The 21983-nt window shown below is 59.7% G+C and overlaps 2 protein-coding genes across 4 annotated transcripts in view; both read right to left on the bottom strand.

Moving 5' to 3' along the window:
• MIER2 (MIER family member 2) overlaps positions 1-21983 on the bottom strand; it is a 993207-nt gene that overhangs the window by 943128 nt on the left and 28096 nt on the right. The gene's annotated exons all lie outside the window — the stretch shown is intronic.
• ARID3A (AT-rich interaction domain 3A) overlaps positions 1-21983 on the bottom strand; it is a 48924-nt gene that overhangs the window by 13157 nt on the left and 13784 nt on the right. For all 3 annotated transcript variants that reach the window (XM_030935032.1, XM_030935033.1, XM_030935034.1), the window contains exon 4: positions 931-1003. In XM_030935032.1, the coding sequence (XP_030790892.1) occupies positions 931-1003 (73 nt within the window). The remainder of the gene's footprint in view (positions 1-930; positions 1004-21983) is intronic.

Raw genomic sequence — 21983 nt, 5'->3', positions numbered from 1 at the left:
TCCAGGGGATTGGGGCAGCTCCTACCTGGCGGCAGACGCTCTTAGCCACTCTCTGGCCAACGAGGACTTGGAGGCGAGACGGAAACCCTGGCCACACTCGCTTTGCCTCGTGGTTGCTCTAAGCTGGGGTGAGGCCTGGGAATGGCCGCTGGGGATATTCTGGCTACCCTTGGTGGTCTTGAGTCTCTTATGTCTGGACCTCAGTTTCCCCACCTGGACACCAGCCCAGACCTGCCCTCCCCAGGCCAGGAGACTTCAGGGGCACAGAGCAGTGTACAAGCGGCCAAGGCCTAATATACCGTGGGTGCCCAATAAGTGCGCACAGTAAACAGCAGCCCTGCTCTCAGCACGTCTGGGGTACCCGCTGGCCACTGAGTTTTGGGCAGGGACTGTTTGTGGCCCATTTTTACAGATGGGGAAACTGAGGCCCTCGTGGGAGGAGGGGAGGGGCCGGGACTCAAATGCCATGAGATCATTAGACTCTAAGTCACCTCACGGCGGGCTGGGGGCTTTTGTCCTGCCGCACCTGCACCCACTGGCCAGCCTGGATCTGACCCCACTCCCCAAACACAGAGGCTGGCACCACTCCCCCAGTACCCAGTAGCGGGGACCCCCACTTCCCTGCACCCTGGATGCCAAGGAGACGGCCTGGACTGTCTGTTCTGGGTTGGGGCCCTGAGACTGCCCTGCCCCCCACCAGGGGGCCTACCCCTTAAACTCACACGCGTGCCTCCCGCATCAAACCCCCATGGCAGGATGTGCTTCCCCTCAAGACATCCCTGAAGTCCCTCCTGATTTAGGAGCCTCGGATGCCTCCAGCCACGGGGAGCTCACTACCACCCCAACATACCTGGAGCCAATAAGGACCCTCCTATGGCCCCGTTTCTGTGACCTCCCTCTGGGGGGGGAGGGTGAGAACAGAGGGCTCACCTCGCTTCTGCATGAAGCTGAACAAGTCATCCAAGAATTCCTTCCTCTTGGGGTCCCCGTCGAGTTCGTAGAGCTGCGAGGGGGGAGAGGGGATGGGTTAGTTGGTGCCAGAGCTCAGGTGTGGGAACCATGTCTCCCCTGAGCTGGAGGCCAGGCCAGGAGGACAGGAGCAGGGGTTGCCACCCCTAGGACCCCCGAGCCGCTGCCAGAGCTGAAACAGAGCCTGAGGCCCCGCTGGGCAGGTGAAGAACCACAAGGCTGAGCGACAGAAATGCTGGTGAACGAGCTTCCCAGAGGGGCTGCAAGGAGGCCCCAGAAACCAGGCGGCCTGGGATGACAGACGGTGTCCTCTCCGGTTCCAGGGGCCCGGGAACCCCAGATCAAGGTGCGTCCTGGCTTGTGTCCACAGCGCTCCAGTCTCTGCCTCCGTCTCCACAAGACCCTCTCCCCGTCTCTCTTTCCTCTTTTCAGGACACCAGCCTGCTGGCTTTAGGGCCACCTCATCTCAAATCGACCCTCAACTCCCTGCAGCCACACGTTGCAGCTTAAAACAACAGAAATCTATTCTCCCGCAGTCCTGGAGCCCAGGAGTCCAAAACCAATTTCTCTGCAAGGTGGCGGCTCACGCCTGTAATCCCAGCATTTTGTAGGGCAGGTGAATGGCTTGAGTCCAGGAATTCAAGACCAGCCTGGGCAACACAGTGAGACCCCATCTCTACAATAAAATACAAAAAGTTACCCAGGCGGGGTGGCTCGTGCCTATCGTCCCAGCTACTTGGGAGGCTGAGGTGGGAGGATTGCTTGAGCCTGGGCAGTGGAGGCTGCAGTGAGCCGAGACCACCACTGCACTCCAGCCTGGGTGACAGAACACGACCCTGTCTCTAAAAACAAAACAAAACAAAACAAAAGGTGTGTTTGCAGGGCTGCATTCCCTCCGAAGTTTCCAAAGAAGAAACCTTCCTGCCTCTCACAGCTTCTGGGGGCTCCAGGTTCCTGGGCTTGTGGCCGTGTCACTCCAGCCCCTGCCTCTGTCTTCGTGCAGGACGCGTCCTGATAAATGTGTCTGTTGGTGATTTCGTCAGTGTGAACATCAAAGACTGAGTCACACGCACCTCACGGGTGGGGCCTCCCACATACCCAGGCACAGGCACAGCCCAGCCAGCGCTCCTGGAACACAAATCTGTGGCTGTCCTGGGTCCTGCAGGCAACGGCAAGGCGACGGTGAGTGTTTGTGCCTCTAACACAGCTGAACACAGAAAAGGTGCACAAGGAATATGGAATTCTAATCTTGTGGGACCACCGTTTTATCTGCGGTCTGAGGCTGACCTCACGTCAGCACGTGATTGTACTTCAGTAAGGTCTCCCGTTTCCAAATGAGGTCCCGTCGTAAATACTGGGGGTCCAGTGCTTGAACCTATCCTTTTTCTTTTCTTTCTTCTTCTTTTTTTTTTTTTTTTTTTTTGAGCCAGAGTCTCTCTCTGTCCCCAAGGCTGGAGTGCCGTGGCGCCATCTCGGCTCACTGCAGCCTCCACCTCCCGGGTTCATGCCATTCTCCTGCCTCAGCCTCCGGAGTAGCTGGGACCACAGGCGCCCACCACCACGCCCGGCTAATTTTGTACTTTTAGTAAAGGCAGAGTTTCACCATGTTGGCCAGGATGGTCTCCTGACCTTGTGATCCAACCGCCTCGGCCTCCCAAAGTGCTGGGATTACAGGAGTGAGCCACTGCACTCGGCCTTTTTTTTTAATTTTAATTTTTATTATTTTTTTTTGACATGGAGTCTCACTCTCTTGGCCAGGCTGGAGTGCAGTGGCGCAATCTCGGCCTCCCAGGCTCAAGCAATTCTCCCCCCTCGGCCTCCTCAGTAGCTGGGATTACAGGCACCTGCCACCGCACCCGGCTAATTTTTGTATTTTTTGGTAGAGACAGGGTTTCACCATTTGGCCAGGCTGGTCTCAAACTCCTCACCTCAAGGGATCTGCCTGCCTCAGCCTCCCAAAGTCTTTTTTGTTTGTTAGTTTTTAAAGACAGGGTCTCACTCTGCCGCCCAGCCGCAGTACAGGGGCACAATCATGGCTCACGGCAGCCTCGACCTCCTGGGCTCAAGGGATTCTCCAGCCTCAGCTGCCCAAGTGGCTGGGACCACAGGCACTCGCCGTCACACCGGTCTAAGTTTTCACATTTTCTTTTGTAGAGATGAGGTCTTTCTATGTTGCCCAGGCTGGTCTCGAACTCCTGGGCTCCCTCGCTCCTCACATGTCGCCTTCTCAAAGTGCTGGGGTCACAGACAGGAGCCACTGCCCTCCACCTTATCTTCTTTGGGGGACACAATTTAACCTACGACAGTGCCTGCCTGATTTCACACAGCAAATCACTGCAAACAATCACCAGCATGCCTCCCGGGGCTGCCCTGAGGGTCAGACAGGAGAGCCTTTGCTCTGAGAACTGGCTCTGCTTTGCAGATGAGGAAACTGAGGCACTAGAGCCTGGGGGGATGTCAGGGACTCGGCTCAGAGCCCCGTCCTGCTTCCCATCCCGGTCCTCCTGCCTCCTGCTGGCTTCCCCGCACCTGGAGCCTGGGGTCTCGGCCTCCAGCTGTGAAATGAGCCTCCGATTGCCTCTGCCTGCCAGGGTGGTGGCTGGGGAGGAAGGAGATCAGCAAGCCTCGGAATGTCTTCCAGAGGGGAAAGGGGCTCTGTCTGGGGTACAAGGGGCCAGGAGGTCCCCCAGCTCCCCGCCCACAGGTTTGGGCGGGCAGGCAGGGGCGGGCAGGGTGGGGGGAAGCCGGCAGGGATAATTAGAAAGCGGAGTTCAGGCGGGGGCCAATTTGCCGAGGAGGAGCCGCGACAAATACCAGGCTGCAAATTAAGCTCCGGGGAATGTGGCTGGCTGGGCAGTGGGGGGCCTTGAAACCACCAATTAGACCTCAGCTGGGATGATCCGTCATTAGGGCCCAGGAAGGAGGCCCACGCCCAGCCCCTGCTGCCGGGGACGTCCCAGGTGCTAGGGAGGCCGGCCGAGGGCCCCGCCACCCTGCAGCCGTCCCGCCCCTCTCTGGGCCTCAGTTTCCTCATCTGTGTACTGGAGGCTCGGTGAGGGCTTCCGGGAGGGGGCTGGGGGGGCAGCTGGGAGTCCTGACCTCTGCCCTGGGTGGTCGAGGCTGCCCGAGGTCCAGCTGCCTGGCCTTTGTCTCCGCCCCACCCTGGCCAGCGCCAGACTGGCCAGCCCGCATTCCTGCACTGATTTATGGTGGCCGACGAGGCCTTTCCCCTTCAGCTGCCCGAGGGGTGTGGGGCCCGCAGGTAGACACGGCCAGCCGGGCTGGTGGGTCCCATGAGCACAGGCACGCACACACGGCCACACACCTGGCCTTGTCCTCCGACCCCGGGCCAGCTCCCGCCCACTCCCCTCCACGCCTTTCCTCCGAGACCCCGTCCATCACCGAGTCCCGGATCTAGGGTTCTATCTAGGATTTTGTCTGTTTTGTTGCCAGAATCTGGGATCCGGTCGAGCACACAGCAGTTGCCTAATAAATGCTCGTTACTTGAATCTTGATTTTTCTCAGCTGCGAGTGTGAGCTGGGCAGGGCGGAGAGGGGGACAGGGCGGAGCGGGGGACAGGATGAGCTTGCAGGGGAAGCGCCTGAGGCAGCAGGTACTGGAATGGGGAGGACCTCACCGTTGGGGCTGTCCTGGGGTGAACGCCCCCCCGCACCCAAATTCATATCCGTCCAGAACCTCAGAACAGGACGTTACTTGGAAAAAGGCCTTTGCAGATGTGATCAAATGGAGAAAAAGTCACAGTGAAGGCCGGCGGGTCCTACATCCAAGGGCCGGGCCTTAGACACGGAGATGGTTGCACAGAGGCAGAGGCCGGCCACGGGGCCACACCCGGAGCCCCCAGGAGCTGGGAGAGGTGGAAGAGCTCCTCCTGCAGCCCCTGGAGGGAGCACAGCCCTGCAGACGCCTCAATTTTGGACTCTGGGCTCCAGGACAGAGGGAGAACAGGTTTCATTTGTTTGAGGGCCTTCGTTACGGCAGCTCCCTAAGATGTGAAGGTAGAGACCAGCACACCTTGGGCCCTTCCAGGGCGAGGGGAAGGTCGTCTCCTCTGAGATTCTGACCCGGTGTTGCCAGGGTCTACCCTGCTTGGACCCCCCCCCTTCCCCAGCACAGCCCCTGTAAGAAACCTCACCGCACCTCCTGCCTCAGTTTCCCCTCCTCTCAAGGAGAGTATGTGAGAAAACACAGCAGCTTTACCCTAAGCACCTGGAGCCCCAGCAACCCTCACATCCCGGGAGGGGAAACTGAGGTGCCCGGCAGCAATCAGCTGCCCTGTGTAGGACCAGCCAGGGTTGGGGTTGGAGGGGGGGAGCCATTAACCCCCAGGCCAAATGGTGGGTGAACTGGGCCGACGGCGAGGCACGGTCAGACCCCCGTGGGGCCGGGGCACTGATGTGTGGCAGTAAAGGGAGGACCTGCGGGGGCCCCAGCTGCTGGCGGGGGAGGCGGCTCTCATGGCCGTTGCTGTGGGCAGCCAGTAACAAAGCCGGCAGTAAAGGCGGCCTGGGTTTTATGGGTCTCTGGCCCCCGGTTCCGCTCCCCTGCCGGGGGTGTCCCGCCCTGGCCAGCTGGCCAAGGCCCCAGGGAAGGGAAAGCAGGGGACGATGTCCAGGCTGCCCATGGTAGTGTCCAGGCCCCCCTTGTGGGCCAGATCCTGAGTTGAACTGCTGGGCCACAGCACACCCCATGGCAAACCCAGGCCTTGATTCTCACCTGGGTTCTGTGGCTGAAACCCTGCCCCTCTGAAATGTCGACCAGAGAGCTCTGAAATCAGCTGCCCACCATGCACCCACAGGAGGTCTAAACCCAGGCTGGAGAGTGGGTGAAATCTCCGGAAACTCCCTCCCCGGGGGCCAAGGGCTGAGACAAGCGGTCTGCCCTCCCGTCCCCGCCGCCTGGTCTCCCTGGGGCCCGCTCTCATCACGGGAGGTGCCCCTCTGCTGAGACCCCCACTGCCCCTCCCATCTGCCCCGACAGGCCGCCTTCACCCGGGCTGTTCCTCTCCTCTCCAAGGCCTTCTCAGCCCCTTCCTTTCATCTGGGTCCCCTGTGGTCATCCCCTTCCTGGAGGGGAGCCCTCGTCCTCCCAGGACCGAAATCACCTCCGCAGACGCTCTGCTCCCACCCACCTTTACTGACCACCGGCCTCACGGGGTTTCTGGTTCGCGGCCCCCCGTGGCCCCCCAGCCCTTGCATGGCCCCAGATGTGCAGATTCACGCATTTGTCTCTCGTGTGTCTGCCCTGGAACATGCGGAATTCTTATCTTGTTGCTAGCATCCAAAATCGGGCACACAGCAGTTGCCTAATATATGCACGTTAAATGAACTTGCTTTCTCAGTGTGATCCTGGGAAAGTGCGGGGCTGCAGGGCAGGCCTGGGGTCTTTCCCCGGGGGGTCCCCTCTGCTCTGTCCACGTCCTGCTGTGGGGGATGGAAGGTGTAGACCCCTAATTACTAAGGCTGGGCCCATCGTCTCCCCTTCCCAGCACCACCTGCTTCGGAGAAGGGGAAACCGAGGCACAGAGTGCGTGGAGCCAAGCCACCTCCAGGTCCCCCAGCCGCCCCTCCTGCCAGACCTTTCCCCACTCAGCAGCTGGGTAGAGTGGGGTGGGGGCTCTTCACAGCCGTCTGAGCATGACCCTCCCCTGACCACAGCCTCTCAGAGCCCCTCGGCACCCTCCTGGCCCCTCCCTGCCCTCTCCTGCTCCCTCCGTCCTGACCTTGGGCTGCTCTATTTAGAGACAGGGTCTCGCTGTCACTCAGGCTGGAGTGCAGTGGTGAGACCCACCTCCCACCTCGGCCTCCTGAGCCACTGAGACCACAGGCAAGCACCACCATGTCTGGCTAATTTTTGGATTTCTATAGAGACAAGCTCTTGCTATATTGCTCAGGCCGGTCTCAAACTTCTGGCCTCAAGTGATCCTCCTGCCTCGGCCTCCCAAAGCGCGGGGATTACAGGCAGGAGCCACCAGACCCAGCCTTGGCGGCTTTCTGAGTAAAACACACACACCCCCACCCCATAGCCTGTGTGGCACTGTTCCTTCTGCCCGGAATGCAGCTCCCAGGTCCCCGCACGGCTCCTGCCTTCCCGCCCAAACGTCGCCTTCTAAACAGAGCCCCTCCACCGCCCCCCTCAGCCTCTGACCCCTTCAGTCCTCTTTCGTTTCCTTCCCAGAACGTTGCACGGCCCGAGCCCGTTACATGGATCTTGCAGGACACACTCCATGGCTCTGGGGATGGCCCCCGGTCCCTGACACTCCCCCGGCTCTGCACCGGGGGTGTGGGAGGCCTGGGGGGGGAGGTGCCGCCCCCACCTGCTGATGAGGTGGCCCCCCTGGAGTGGGCACCTGTGACGAACGACGGCACAGGGCTCAGGTGGCGCCGGTGGGGGAGGGGAGGAAAAACAGAGATAACCCCCCCCCCAAGCCCTCCAAGGGCAAACAGGAAATTCTTGTTTGTGGCGAAATGTTGATTATTTTCTCCTCGCAGAGAAACGGCAGCTTCGAGGGGGTCAGTGGAGTCTGCTGGGGACGGTGCAAGATAACCCAGCGCCACCTGGGAGTGGGGAGGGGGCTCCCCGGCCGCCCGGAACCCTCTGGAACCAGGGAGCTCAGCCCTGGTTCGGGACTCCCCTCCCCAGCCCACCAGCTCTGGGAGGTGGGAGGAAGGTCAGAAAAAGACCCCGGAGGTTTGCAGGAAATCCAAGGGAAGGGCTGGCTGGGACAGGAGGGGGCAGCCGGGGCCAGCACAGGCGGCCCCTCCCCCAGCAGGGCAGGACAAGGCAGCACCCAAGGTCACAGATGGGCAGCACCCAAGGTCATGTCGCCGGGGCTGTGGTTTCCCTGCTCAGTCCCCAGGAAGGCCCCACCTGGGCACTCCCACCAGGTCCCAGCAGCTGCGGAGGGCCCAGGGCGGTGTCCTTGGGCCCAGAGGCCCAGGCTGTAAAGAAACTGCCTGTCTGAAGGGCCCCCTGGGAGAACCTTTGCCCCCCAGGTCCCCTCCTGTCTCACAGGAGGTTCCAAAGTCCATGGGGCCCCACCTGGGAATGAGGCCATGGTGGGAGCGGGGTGGGGGTGCAGGAGCTGGGAGGCACCTGGTCAGCTGCAGCCCTTCAGACGCTGTCTTTGGCCACAAAATTCAGGGAAATCCAAGAAACAACCCCAGTGTCTGGCGTGCGGGGCCTGCCGAGCCCTGAGCCTCCAGGAGGGTTGGCCTGAGACTTGGCACAGAGAAGTCAGACGAAGATAAATTTTCTTTTCTTTTTTTTTGAGACAGGGTCTTGCTCTGTGGCCCAGGCTGGAGTGCACGATCACAGCTCACTGCAGCCTCAGCCTCTCAGATTCAAGTGATCTTCCCGCCTCAGCCTCTGGAGTAGTTGGGACTCCAGGTACACACCATCTTGCCCAGTTTTAACTTTTTTTCTGTAGAGATGGGGTCTTGCTATGTTGCCCAGTCTGGGCACAAACTCCTGAGCTCCAGTGATTCTCCCTCCTTGGCCTCCCAGAGTGCTGGAATTCTGGGCATGAACCACCGTGCCCAGCCGGAGACACTTTATTTTTGTTTTGAGACCAAGTCTCTTTCTGTCACTCAGGCTGGAGGACAGTGGTATGACCTCGGCTCACTGCAACCTCCGCCTCCCAGGTTCAAAAGATTCTCCTGCCCCAGCCTCCCGAGTAGGTGGGATTACAGGCACGCACCACCACACCCGGCTAATTTTTTTTTGTATTTTTCACAGAGATGGGGTTTCACCACGTTGGCCAGGCTGATCTCGAACTTCTGACCTCAGGCCATCCCCCCACCTCCGCCTCTCGGAAGTGCTGGGATTATGGGTATAAGCCACCGCGCCCAGCCTGAGAAATGCTCTAAAAGACACGTTTTTGCACTGTCCAATATGGCTTCTGGGAAAGTGTAGAAGTATGTTTTCCTCTAAGGCCAGATATAGGTCTGCGGACACTCAGAAGAGGCAGCAATAGGTCTGAGTCAGCAGCCGCCCCCTCCGGGCAGCGGCCTGAGCCTCCCAGGCGCCCACACACCCAGCGGGGCGTTCCTAGGCTGCTGAGGGCTCAGAGGGAAACAGAGAATTCATCCAACGGCCGGGACCACTCAGACCAGCTGGGGAACTCTGAGGTTCGGTTCTTTTTTTTTTTTTTTTTTTTTTTTTTTTTTGAGACTGAGTCTCGCTCTGTCGCCCAGGCTGGAGTGCAGTGGCGCGATCTCAGCTCACTGCAAGCTCCGCCTCCCGGGTTCACGCCATTCTCCTGCCTCAGCCTCCCGAGTGGCTGGGACTACAGGCGCCCGCCACCTCGCCCGGCTAGTTTTTTGTATTTTTTAGTAGAGACAGGGTTTCACCATGTTCGCCAGGATGGTCTCGATCTCCTGACCTCGTGATCCGCCCGTCTCGGCCTCCCAAAGTGCTGGGATTACAGGATTGAGCCACCGCGCCCGGCCAAGGTTTGGTTCTTTAATCTAGTCTACTTCATTTTTTTTTTTCATTTTTCTGAGACAGGATCTAACTCTGTTGCCCAGGCTGGAAGGGCAGTGGTGCAGTCAGAGCTCACTGCAGTCTCCTGGGCTCAAGTGATCCTCCCACCTCAGCCTCCCCTGTAGGTGGGACCACAGGCGCACGCCGCCGCTCCTGGCCAATTTTTGTATTTTTTGTAGAGATGGGGTTTCACCATGGTGCTCATTCAGGCTGGTCTCGAACTCCTGACCTCAGGCGATCTGCCCACCTCAGCCTCCTAACCTGCTGGGATTACAGGTGTGAGCCACAGCACCCAGCCAATGCAGTCTGCTTTTAAAAGATCTTATAAAAGGCTGGTGGGGTGGCTCATGCCTGTAATCCCAGCACTTTGGGAGGCCGAGGCAGAAGGATCACCTGAGAGGTCAGGAGTTGTAGACCAGCCTGGCCAACGTGGTGAAACCCCATCTCTACGAAACACACAAAAATCAGGGGGGTGTGGTGATGTGCACCTGTAATTCCAGATCCCTGGGAGGCTGAGGCAGGAGAATCGCTTGAACCCAGGAGGCAGAGGTTGCAGTGAGCTGAGATTGTGAGTTTGTGCCACTGCCCTCCAGCGTCCAGCTGCAGCGTAAACTAATTTAAGATTTACAATTAAGTAGCTTTTAGTGTATCCACCGTGTTATGTAAACCACAATCTCTGTCCCCATCAGCCGTCACTCCCTGTCCTCTCCCCAGCCCTGGCACGCACACATCCCCTTCCTGTCTCTGTGGATGGGCCTGTCCTGGACATTTCATAGAAACGGGATCACACTGTGTGGCCTTCTGTGTCTGGCACCTCTCACTGAGCATGACGTCCTCAGGGTGCACCTGTGCTGAGGCCTGGGGCAGAGCCTGGCTCCTGCTCATGGCTGCACCATGTTCCACGGTGGACGGGTCACACTATATTTGTCCATTTATCGTTCAACGGACACCTGAGCCGTTTCCACCTTTTGGCTCTCGTGAACTGAGCTGGTTTGAACCTTCCTGTATAAACGTCCCACCTATTTTTGTTTCCTCTGGTTTTCAGACAAGAAATAAATCACTGCTTGGCGGGGCGTGGTGGTTCACGCATGTAATCCCAGCACTTTGGGAGGCGGAGGCGGGCGGATCACCTAAGGTCGGGAGTTCGAGACCAGCCTGGCCAACATGGAGAAACCCCGTCTCTCCTAAAAATACAAAATTAGCCGGGCGTGGTGGTGCACCCCTGTAATCCCAGTTACTCAGGAGGCTGAGGCAGGAGAATTGTTTGAACACGGGAGGCTGAGGTTGTGGTGAGTTGAGATCGTGCCATTGTACTCCAGCCTGGGTGACAAAAGTGAAACTCTGTCTCAAAAAAGAAAACAAAAAAGAACTCACTCACTGAGACTACAACAACATTAAACTGAAAGAGCCGATGTTCATCCCCCCAATCCCCGTAAAGCAGCCAGGATGGAAAAATGAGATGCCCCCTCCTTCCAGCAGCCTCCGAGGGTGGAGGGACCGAGGGGCTTGGAAGTCAAGAAGATCAAACCAGGTCTCTCCCCTGCTCCACGGTCAACCATGGCTCCTGACTGCCCCCAGGAGAAGGCCCAACTCCCTGCCTGCCGGGCGAGCCCCACGCGAGCCTGCACATGGCTACTACGGCCATCTGTACACACGCTGGCTGCTCCCCCGAATGCTCCCTTCCCCGCCTGGGCCCCTCTCACTCCTGCAGCAGCCGACGGCCTGCGCTGACCCTCTGCACCTTCCCGGGGTCAGGCTGGGAACTCATCCATTTATTCTAGTGGCGGCCTCTTTCCATCTTACCTGCCTGCCTCCCACCCATGAAGGCAGAATCTGGGCCGGGCACGGTGACTCACACCTGTCGTGCCAGCACTTTGGGAGGCCGAGGTGGGCAGATCACCTGAGGTCAGGAGTCCCAGCCTGGCCAACATGGAGAAACCGTCTCTACTGAAAATACAAAAATTAGCTGGGCGTGGTGGCGGGTGCCTGTCATCCCAGCTACTGCAGAGGCTGAGGCAGGAGAATCACTTGAACCTGAGAGGCAGAGCTTGCAGTGAGCTGAGATCGCGCCACTGCACTCCAGCCCGGGCAACAGAGCAAGGCTCTGTCTCAAAAAAAAAAAAAAAAAAAAACAGAATCAGGGTCTGTGGGGTACAGTGCTAGGAATCCAGCAGGTGTCCACGGGAGGACGGGGGAAGGCCGGGGCGGTGGCTCCTACCCATAATCCCAGCACTTTGGGAGGCCAAGGCGGGAGGATGACTTGAGGCCAGGAGTTGGAGGAAGAAGAAAAAGAAAGAGGCCGTAAGGAGCTCTCCTTCCTCCAGTGCTGGCGTCCCCTTCCCGGCCCCTCCCTGAAGCCCCACTCCTGGCAGCTCCCACCCACTGACAGCACCCCCAGTCCCCCGCCCCCTTCCGGAGGCCTGATAATCCTGTTATCGGGCACGGCGGAGGCCCAGGGCAGAGGCTGAGATGACTCAGCACCCGCGGCCACTACTGCCCAGGTGGCAGGGTCCCTGGGGGCCCTGGGGCCTCCCCCTCCACAGAAGCACCCACGCTGCCTCTGGGAGGGGTGGGGAGGGCGCGACCCAGCACTGCCTCTCTACACCCCTGGGGTCCCGCTCTGCATTTGGGGAAACTGAGGCAGGGAGGGGGTCCACAGCTGTCTGGTAACCAGGTTTGCAGAGCACCAGCAACCTGCAAAGCCTGTCACTTGTCCACAGCCCAGAGAGGCAGGAAGGAGGCGGCCAGAGTGCGCCCCCACAGCCACATCACTGCTGTAGACTCCAGGCTGGCTGGGCGCGGTGGCTCGTGCCTGTAATCCCATAATCCCAGCACTTTGGGAGGCCGAGGCAGGCGGATCACCTGAGGTCAGGAGTTTGAGACCAGCCTGGCCAACACGGTGAAACCCCATCTCCACTAAAAATACAAAAATTAGCCGGACGTGGTGACAGGCACCTGTAATCCCAGCTACTCAGGAGGCTGAGGCAGGAGAATAGCTTGAACTGGGAAGGTGGAGACTGCAGTGAGCCGAGGTTGCACCACTGCCCTCCAGCCAGGGCAACAGAGTGAGACTCCGTCTCAAAAAAAAAAAAAAAAAGATTCCAGGCCTCGTCCCTCCTCCCTTTCCCACAGAGTCCAGAGGCCAGGAATGAACAGCTGGACGGATGAGGCAGGAATGAAGAAGGAATGAAGTCGGAGCAGAGCCTGGGGCTGCAGGCGGGAGGAGGGCAGGGGGGCAGGAGGACCTGGAGGACCTGGAGTCTCGCGCCCCAGCCTGCCCGTTCTCCGGGCCTCAGTTTACCCATGGTGGGGGTAGGGCTGATGCCATCAAGAAGCGAAAGCTGGCGCTGCGGCGCGGCCCCGGGACGCCGGGGATTTTCAGTCTCGATGTTTTTCCCGTGGCGGAAACTCCCAGGACTGACAGAGACGGCAGAGCTGAGTACGGACCACAGGGCCGGCCACACGGGGCTGTCAGCCCACAGGGTTTCTGCCAGGACAGTGCGCTCTGCAGCCGTTATTGAGCACCTCTTGTATGTCCTGGACTATCTTGTACGCCGAGGAGATGCAGTGTCCAAAAAGGGCCCGGACTTCCCGGTTCAGGGAGCAGGAGGAAGAGGTCAGCGGGGGCAGGTGGACTGCGACGTAAGACACCAGGAGACAGGCGGCCCCGACTGACCGGTGGGCAATGCAGGGTTGGGGGAAGGCAGGGCCACCCACACCCAGCAGGCGCTTACTTGTAGGGTGACCCTGTGCCCGCACACAGCAGGCACTTACTTAGCTAGTGTCTGCTGTGTGACTTCAGGCCCTTCCCTGCCCTCTCTGGGCTCAGCCTGGCCATGGGTTGCTCCCAGTGCACCTGACCAGCCGGGGGCTCCCCCGCCTGCCTAAGCCACGAGGCTTTCAATTCCCGTCAGCGCAGCCGGGCCTCGGCGGATGCAGATGCTGAGGGCCCTGCCGGGCGTGGGGAAATTGGGGAAGTGATTCTGGGCAGGGCTGAACATCTGCCAGCTCCACTCCCCCGGCCCTGGCGGGCCCCGAGGCCCCTCTCTGGAAATACACAGCGCCCCACCCACGGGGCGGATATTAATAACGCGCTCCAGAGATGACCACGAGGCGCAGCCTGGGAAGCCAGCGCGGTAAAGGTGCTTCTCTGGATTTCTCTGGATTTCCGGATCACGAGATCCGGGGGAGCTCGCTGACGCCAACCCTCCTCGTTCTCCCGTGACGGGCCCTTCGTGCGATCGCCACCCTGCAACCTCGGTCTTCTCACCTGGGAAACGGTCCTGGGCCAGCTGGGTGGAGGCTGAGACATGGATGGGGGAGTCCCTCGCTCAGGGAGGAGACCCTGACCGGCTGCCAGCCCGTGTCACAGTTGGGGAAACTGAGACACATGAGGACGGGAGGGCAGCGGCAGGCCTGGCGCTGAGATGCGGCTGGGGAGGCATCAGCTGACAGGCACTTCCAGAAAGTTGGTGCAGAGAAGGCAGGAGGCAGCATGGCGGCGAGAAATGACATGGAACTCCGGGGACTGCAGTCCCCAGTGGAGTCCCCACCACCCACCCAGGACACTGGCCTTAAGCAACCCCTCTGTCTGCCAGGAAACCCATTTCACAGATGCAGACACACACGCAGATCTGGGCTGACAGCAGGGGGTGCCCCGGGCCACACTCAGACACACCCCACGGTGCCCAGCACTGGGGGGCACCCAGAAAACATTTCAAAGGATCAGGAAGCCACAAATGCAGAATCTCAGTGGGGGCTGGGCACAGTGGCTCCCACTGTGGGATCCCAGCACTGTGGGAGGCCGAAGCGGACAGACTGCTTGAGCCCAGGAGTTTGAGACCAGCCCAGGCAAGATGACAAAATCCTGTTTTCACAAAAACAAAAACAAAACTTAGCCAGGCATGGTGGCGCACACCTGTAATCCCAGCTACATGGGAGGCTAAGGCAGGAGGATCGCGTGAGCCCAGGAGGTGGAGGCTGCAGTGAGCCGTGATGACTCCAGGCTGGGCAACAGAGCAAGACCCTGTCACAAACAAACACACAAACAGAATCTTAGTTTTGAAGCCTCTGGGATTAAAAAAAGAAAAAATTAGCCAGGTGCAGTGGCTCACGCCTATAATCCCTGCACTTTGGGAGGCCGAGGCAGGCAGATCACTTGAGGTCAGTAGCTTGAGGCCAGCCTGGCCAACATGGTGAAACCCCATCTCTACTAAAAACACAAAAATTAGCCGGGCATGTAATTAGCGCCTGTAATCTCAGCTACTCAGGAGGCTGAGGCAGGAGAATTGCTTGAACCCGGGAGGCAGAGGTTGCAGGGAGCCGAGATCAGGCCAGTGCACTCCAGGCTGGGCAACAAAGGAAGACTCCATCTAAAAATAAATCAATAAATAAATAAATAAAAAGAAAAAAGTATGCCAGGTGTGGTGGCTCATGCCTGTAATCCCAGCACTTTGGGAGGCCAAGGCGGGCGGATCACAAGGTCAGCAGTTCAAGACCAGCCTGGCCAACATGGTGAAACCCCGTCTCTACTAAAGATTCAAAAAATTAGCTGGGCATGGTGGTGGGCGCCTGTAATCCCAGCTACTTGGGAGGCTGAGGCAGGAGATTCGCTTGAACCCGGAAGGCAGAGGTTGCAGTGAGCCGAGATCGTGCCACTGCATTCCAGCCTGGGCGACAGAGCGAGACTCTGTCTCATAAATAAATAAATAAATAAAAAGGAAAAAGTAAAAGTAAAAAAACAAACAAACAAAAAAAGAAATACCCAGGCTGGGCGCGGTGCTCACGCCTGTAATCCCAGCACTTTGGGAGGCTGAGGCGGGCGGATCATGAGGTCAGGAGATTGAGACCATCCTGGCCAACGTGGTGAAACCCCGTCTCTACTAAAAATACAAAAAATTAGCCAGGCGAGGTGGCGGCGCCTGTAGTCCCAGCTACTCCGGAGGCTGAGGCAGGAGAATGGCGTGAACCCGGGAGGCGGAGCTTGCAGTGAGCTGAGATTGCGCCACCGCACTCCAGCCTGGGCGACAGAGCGAGACTCCGTCTCAAAAAAATAAAAATAAAGCCGGGCACGGTGGCTCAAGCCTGTAATCCCAGCACTTTGGGAGGCCGAGACGGGCGGATCACGAGGTCAGGAGATCGAGACCATCCTGGCGAACACGGTGAAACCCCGTCTCTACTAAAAATACAAAAACTAGCCGGGCGAGGTGGCGGCGCCTGTAGTCCCAGCTACTCGGGAGGCTGAGGCAGGAGAATGACGTGAACCCGGGAGGCGGAGCTTGCAGTGAGCTGAGATCCGGCCACTGCACTCCAGCCTGGGCGACAGAGTGAGACTCCGTCTCAAAAAAAAAAAAATAAATAAAATAAAATAAAAATAAAAATAAAAATGAAATACCCAGTGTTCTCTCCCCCAGGCAGTGCTGAACCTGCCACGCTGGGGTGTCCCACACAGGGCCCCGCCCCGCAGACCGGCCGGCCCACCCACAATACGCCCTCATGCTCCCACCTGGACACCGGGGCCCTGCCTCTGTGGCTCTCATTTTTCCCTGCTGAGAAATGGGCTTCGAGGAACCACAGGGTCCAAGTACTTTGTCCAGGGCTGGGCACTCGGCAATTAACTCTGTCCTGGGGTTCTCTGCAGACTGGACCTGGACAGTCCCAGAAAGCCCCAGAAGAAAAGAGGCACCTGGTGGGAGACTGCGGTCCCATCACTCCCAGCCCAGGTTCTCTGAACAGAAATGCAGCCAGGCACCAGCAGCAGGAGCCGGGCAGTCCAAGGGGCCAGAACATGCCTGGCCCGGCCACGTCGACGCCGTCCCCACAGTGAGACATGGGCCCACCTGTAGTCTGAGCCCAAAGACGGCTGCAGGAAGGAAGGGGCCGCATCCCACCTCTCACCCGGGAGTCAAGAGGAAGGGCCCGCCCTGGTGGGCTCAGGATCCGGGGTCCCTCGGGCACATCCGGCAGGAGCTTCTGCCAGAACCCCAGGTCAAGGACAGGAAGGAATTGCCCCTACCGTGGGCAGCAGCCTCGGAGGAGTCACTCAAGGCTGTGTCTGCTCCAGGGACACCTCACCCCGCAGGGAGCAGACGGAGGTGGACTGGGGCCGCCCAGGGCAGGCAGCAGGGCCCACGCTGTACACCATCCCCTCCTTACAGGAGTCAGAGAAACCTGGGGAACCGTAATGGCCAAGGATGAAAACGAAGTCACAGGAGCTGCACTCCTTCCGATGCCATCCCTGTCTTATGGGCGGGGAAACTGCGGCCCAGAGGAGGTCACAGGCGGCTGGCCCAGGTCGGGCAGAGCTGGGATCGCTGCACATTGGCGTGGCTGGGCTCTCTCCCACCAGGTGGCATTAAAGCAATGAATAACCAGAGGTGATCTGCCTAGTTCCTCCCCAAGAACCAGGTCCAAGTGCCCCCAAGGGCTGGGCACGTGGCCAACTGGGGGGGCCGGTGGCCGGGCAGGGTGCCAGCTGGGGCAGAGACGCCCAGCCTGCTCCCAGAGAAATGGCACAGCAAGACCGTGTCTCCAAGAAATAAAATGAAATTAGCCGGGTGTGGTGGTGACTGTCTGTGCTCCCAGCTACTCGGGAGGCTGAAGGGGGAAGATCACTGGAGCCCGGGAGGTGGAGGCTGCAGTGAGCTATGACTGCACCGCTGCACTCCAGCCTGGGCCACAGCACGAGACCCTGTCTCAAAATCCATCCCCGAAAACCAGACTATGAAGGAGGTCCAGCCAGGCTGGCAGTGGGGCCCTCCCAGGGCCGGGGTCAGGGGTCCTGGGTGGGGGACACTCACGTGCCCGGAAGACCCACTTTTGTAGCAGTGAGCGTGGTGCCCCTGAGATGGGTAAAGGTTTGGGGGCACCGGAGCAACGGGGCTGAGGCCGGGGACTGCCACGCGAGAGACACACACCATGGCCGCGAGGGAACCCCACCACCGACACTCCTACCCAGACAGGCTTCCGTGAGCCACACAGTCAGCCACTCCCACGCAGACACACACACACACACACCCCAGACGCGCCCCTGCAGCCAGACACACGGGGAGCAGACACGCCCGGGAGATAACGGCGAGACAGGCCCGCCCTCCACCACGCTGCCCGCCGTCGGGACTCCAGCGCCAGGGGCAGGAGCTTCTGCTCTATGCACGGCTGTGTCCCCAGTACGCAGGTGAGCTGGCATAAAGCAGGTGCCCCGTAAGTGCCCATGAGACGGTCAGGCTCAGACACATGCGCCCAGGGAGGCAAAGCCTGGTGTTTCTGCCCTAACCTCGCTCAGGGCATGGTGCCACGTCAGCAGAGATGTCCTCTCTCCACAAGTCTGAGATCAGCGTATCAGTGGGACTCCAGGGGAGGGCCCTTCCCTCCTCTCCCAGCTTCTGGGGGCTCCAGGTGTCCTTGGCTTGTGGCCACATCGCTCCAGCCTCTGCCTCTGTCTCCACACAGTTATCTCCTCAAGTGTCTGTGTCTAAATTTCTCTTTTCTTTTTTCTTTTTTGAGACGGAGTCTCGCTCTGTCGCCCAGGCTGGAGTGCAGTGGCGCAATCTCGGCTCACGGCAGCCTCCGCCTCCCGGGTTCAAACAATTCTCTTGCCTCAGCCTCCCAAGTAACTGGGATTACAGGCACCTGCCACCAGGCCCAGCTAATTTTTGTATTTTAGACAAGGTTTCACCGTGTTGGCCAGGCTGGTCTCAAACCTCAGACCACAGGTGATCTGCCCGCCTCGGCCTCCCAAAGCACTGGGATTACAGGTTTGAGCCACCATGCCCGTCCTTTTTTTTTTTTCTTTTTTTGACACAGGGTCCTGCCCTGTCGCCCAGGCTGGAGTGCCGTGGTGCCACTATAGCTCACTGCAGCCTCGACCTCCTGGGCTCAAAACAATTCTCCCGCCTTAGCCTTCTGGGTAGCTGGGACCACAGTAGCAAACCACCGCATGTAGCTAATTTTATTATCTTTTTACAGATGGGGTCTCACTATGTTGCCCAGGCTAGTCTCAAACTCCTAGGCTCCAGTGATCCTCCCACCTCAGCCTCCTGAGTAGCTGGGACCACAGGCGTGCACTCCACACCCAGCTAATTTGTGTAGAGACGGGGTCTCGCTCTGTTGCTGAGGCTGGTCTCAAGCTCCTGGACTCAAGCGATCTTCCTGCCTTGGCCTTCCAAAGCGCAGGGATCACAGCGTGACCTCCCCCTTAGAGGACAACCGACCGGCATGGGATTTGGGGCCACCCGACGCCACAGGACCTCACTGAAGCTAACAACATCTGCAGAGACCCTATTTCCAAATGCAGTTCCTTTCTGAGGTTCCGGGTGGACCTGAGTTTCGGGGGACGCCATCCAATCCAGGACGGGGCTCCTCCTGGAAAGCGGGTTCTCATCTGCTCTCACGTTCTCTGTCTCCGAGGGTGGCAGAGGAGGCTGCTGGGCATGGAATCGGACATGTGTCCGGCGTGGCTTCTGGGCATGGGGCCTGAGTCCCCAGGGAGCCCATTTCCTGAGCCTGGCCAGAACCAGGGCCTGCGGGCCAGCGGCCTCCACCCACTCCCTGCCCACCCGCCTCGGCCCACGGACCCCCAGCCCAGCCCTGACCAAGGGGCAAGGCCACATCCCGGCGCCGGGGCCTTCAATGGCCAGATTAGTCACCGTTTAACCCTGTGACCCCCAATTGTCCTCTGGCCGTGTGCAGTCGGCAGAGCGGAGAAGAGGCGGTCCGCACCCGCCCCCCGTGCGCCACCCACCAGGTCGGCACCGCAGCGGCTCCCGGACGCCAGTGAAGAGGACCCTGAGTCAAGCGTCCCTCGTGGGTGAAGCCCCTGGTATGCCATGCCCTGGTCAGGACTGACAGAGAATTTGGGGCATCGAAGGGACCTGGACTTCAGCCCTTTGTGTCCAGCAGGGAAACTGAGGCAAGAGAGGACAGGGCTCTGCCGGCAGCTCCTCTGGGTCAGAGAGGGTGGGGGTGCACCCCCAGAGGCCCTGTCCATAGCTTGGCGGTCACCAGGGCTCCGTCAGCTAAGCTGGCTCCAGAGCCCACGGCGGGCAGGGCGGGCGCTGATCTGTGCCCTGCGGCCGATGCGCACCGCTGACCAAGACAGACAGCACCACTCTCTGGCAGCCCCGGGGGGCTAATGGTTAACAGGCCCCACCGTGACCTCATGCTTCAGGGGCCAGCACGAGGCCCCCAGACACTCAGGCACACAGGAAGGTCGTCCATCACAGGCACACTTGTGCACACGCGGGGAGCCCAGGCAGGCACGCTTTTGGACGCACACTTTCCAGCCTCGGCGTGCACACACACATACGCTTGCAGCCACCCCTGACACACACACACAGCCACATCCACACAAAACACAGGAGACCAGTCCAACACAGCAGCTCACGCCTGTAATCCCAGCACTTTCAGAGACCAAGGTGGGAGGATCACTTGAGCCCAGGAGTTTGAGACCAGGCTGGGCAACAGGATGGCGAGATCCCATCTTTATCGTTAAAAAAATGCCTACACAAGAGACCATCACCCCAACATAAACATTCACACCGGACAGCAGGGCAGACGCGCGCCTGGACACACTCACCAACAGGTCCACGCAAAACAGGGACGTGGGAAGTTTGTCACGTCACTCAGCACACAGAGACCTGAACAAACACCGTGGTGCTGGCTGGGGACATGCAGGCGGACGTGTGAGGTGGCGCTGGCTGGGTGCACACAGCCCCACACATGAGACCCACAGAATCCAGCAGGCGCCCGGTGGGCAGAGGCCATGGAGGGTCCAAAGATGCCGTCTCTGGGGCAAGACCCCTCCCAGGCAGGGTGCCACAAGACCAGACCCACAATGCTGCCCGGCCACAGCCCCAGCGTGCACACTCGCACGCACGCCACAGCGGTTTGCCACGCCCATTCCCCGCCCAGGCACCACGCGGGGACACTCTCTGCCTGCGGGCACCGCTCCCTCGGGCTGCCGCGTGTGTTATTAGAAAGCATGGGGCGTGGCCGGCGCTTGGCAGCAGCGACCAGGGTGGGACGCCGGCGGTGGGCGTGGGGCCAGGCCACGGCGGCGGTGACCCCGCGGCGGTGACCCGGTGGCCAGGCGGTGGTGCAGGGGCCAGATAAGGCTCTTCCGGCTGAGTCAGCGAGGCTCCTGGCATGGGCATAGGCTGGGGCATGGTGCCAGGGGCTGGCGGGCAGGCACCCTCCCCTCGCCCTCCAGGGCCCGGGCTGGCGCGGCGCCAGCAGCCACAGCGGCTTTGATGAGGCAGGCGCTGCCCCGGCGGGAGGACCAGACGCCGGGGGGCTTCCCGACGGCCCTCCCCCCAGCTCACGTGCAGCCAGGCCTCCCGGAGGCCCAGGAAGGCACCAGGGCTGGCAGCCGAGGGCCTGGCTCGGGGCCCTCTCGACAAACACACTCTGTCTCAAACATAGCCGCTGGCTCTGTGCACTTGGAACCTGCTGCCTGACCTCTGGGCAAAGGCCCCAGCTGCACCATCTGCCTGGAGCACCCGCCTGGGCTGGGAAAATTCTACCTTCTCCTTCTTATGCCCCAGAAGCCCAGCTGCAGCATTGGCCTCTTCTACTCCTGCCTGGACCAAGGGTGCCTCCGTTCTGTCCTCCCAGCCTCCTTCTCCCAGCTCCAAACCCTACCAAGGCTCCCCGCTGAGCCCAGCTCTGGGTGCCCTGATGCTCTGCCCACCGCTCCTGCTACACCGAGTTTGACTGCCCCACGGCCCAGGATGGCTTTAAACGCAGCCCAATGCAAATGTGTAAATTTCTTAACACGCAATGAGATTTTTTTTGCAAACGTTCTGGCTCATCAGGTATCATTAGCGTTACTGTATTTTACGTGAGGCCCAAAACAATTCTTCTTCTTCCGATGTAGCCCAGGGAAGCCAAAAAATTGGCCACCTTGGCCCTACACATTACGCTCCAGCCACAGCGATCCAACAGGCAGGATCACTGTCTCACTAACGAACTCTTACACATTCTGCAAAGCCCCAGCCCCAGTGCCTCTTCCTCTGGGCAGCCTCCCCCTCAATCTCCTCTAGCCCAGACCTGACCCCTCGAGGGATTTGGGAAAGCCCAGAGGCCCCTCCGAGATCTCAGTCTGCAATGGAGGTGGTGAGCCCAGGGCAGATCCCAATGCTACCTTCACATCCAGCTCTGGGTCCCACCAGCCTGGCGGTCTCCAGGACAGGATGAAGAAAACGTGCACCCGCTTCTCCCAGAGCCCTGGCAATTCCAGCTCCCTACCTCCTCCCAAGCACACTGCTCCAAGCACCTCCCACGCCCCAGAGATGTTCATTATGGTATTGTTTACAACAGGGAAATGACCGCGGGAAGCGTGTGGATGGATATGTCGGTGTCCAGGGCCACGAGGGGAACATCCACACAGCTGAAAAGAACCAGGCATCTCGGAACATCCCAATTACAACGCAAACGCACCGCGATAAACAGCTCCTCGAAGCCAGCGGTGGGAGGACCCTCTCGGCCTCCGCTGAAGATCACGTTAGATACCTCC

The sequence above is a fragment of the Rhinopithecus roxellana genome, chromosome 8 (genome assembly GCF_007565055.1).
Source record: "Rhinopithecus roxellana isolate Shanxi Qingling chromosome 8, ASM756505v1, whole genome shotgun sequence".
Taxonomy (NCBI): domain Eukaryota; kingdom Metazoa; phylum Chordata; class Mammalia; order Primates; family Cercopithecidae; genus Rhinopithecus; species Rhinopithecus roxellana.
The sequence above is the reverse complement of the archived record's forward strand: the minus strand, read 5'-3'. Positions and strand labels throughout refer to the sequence as shown.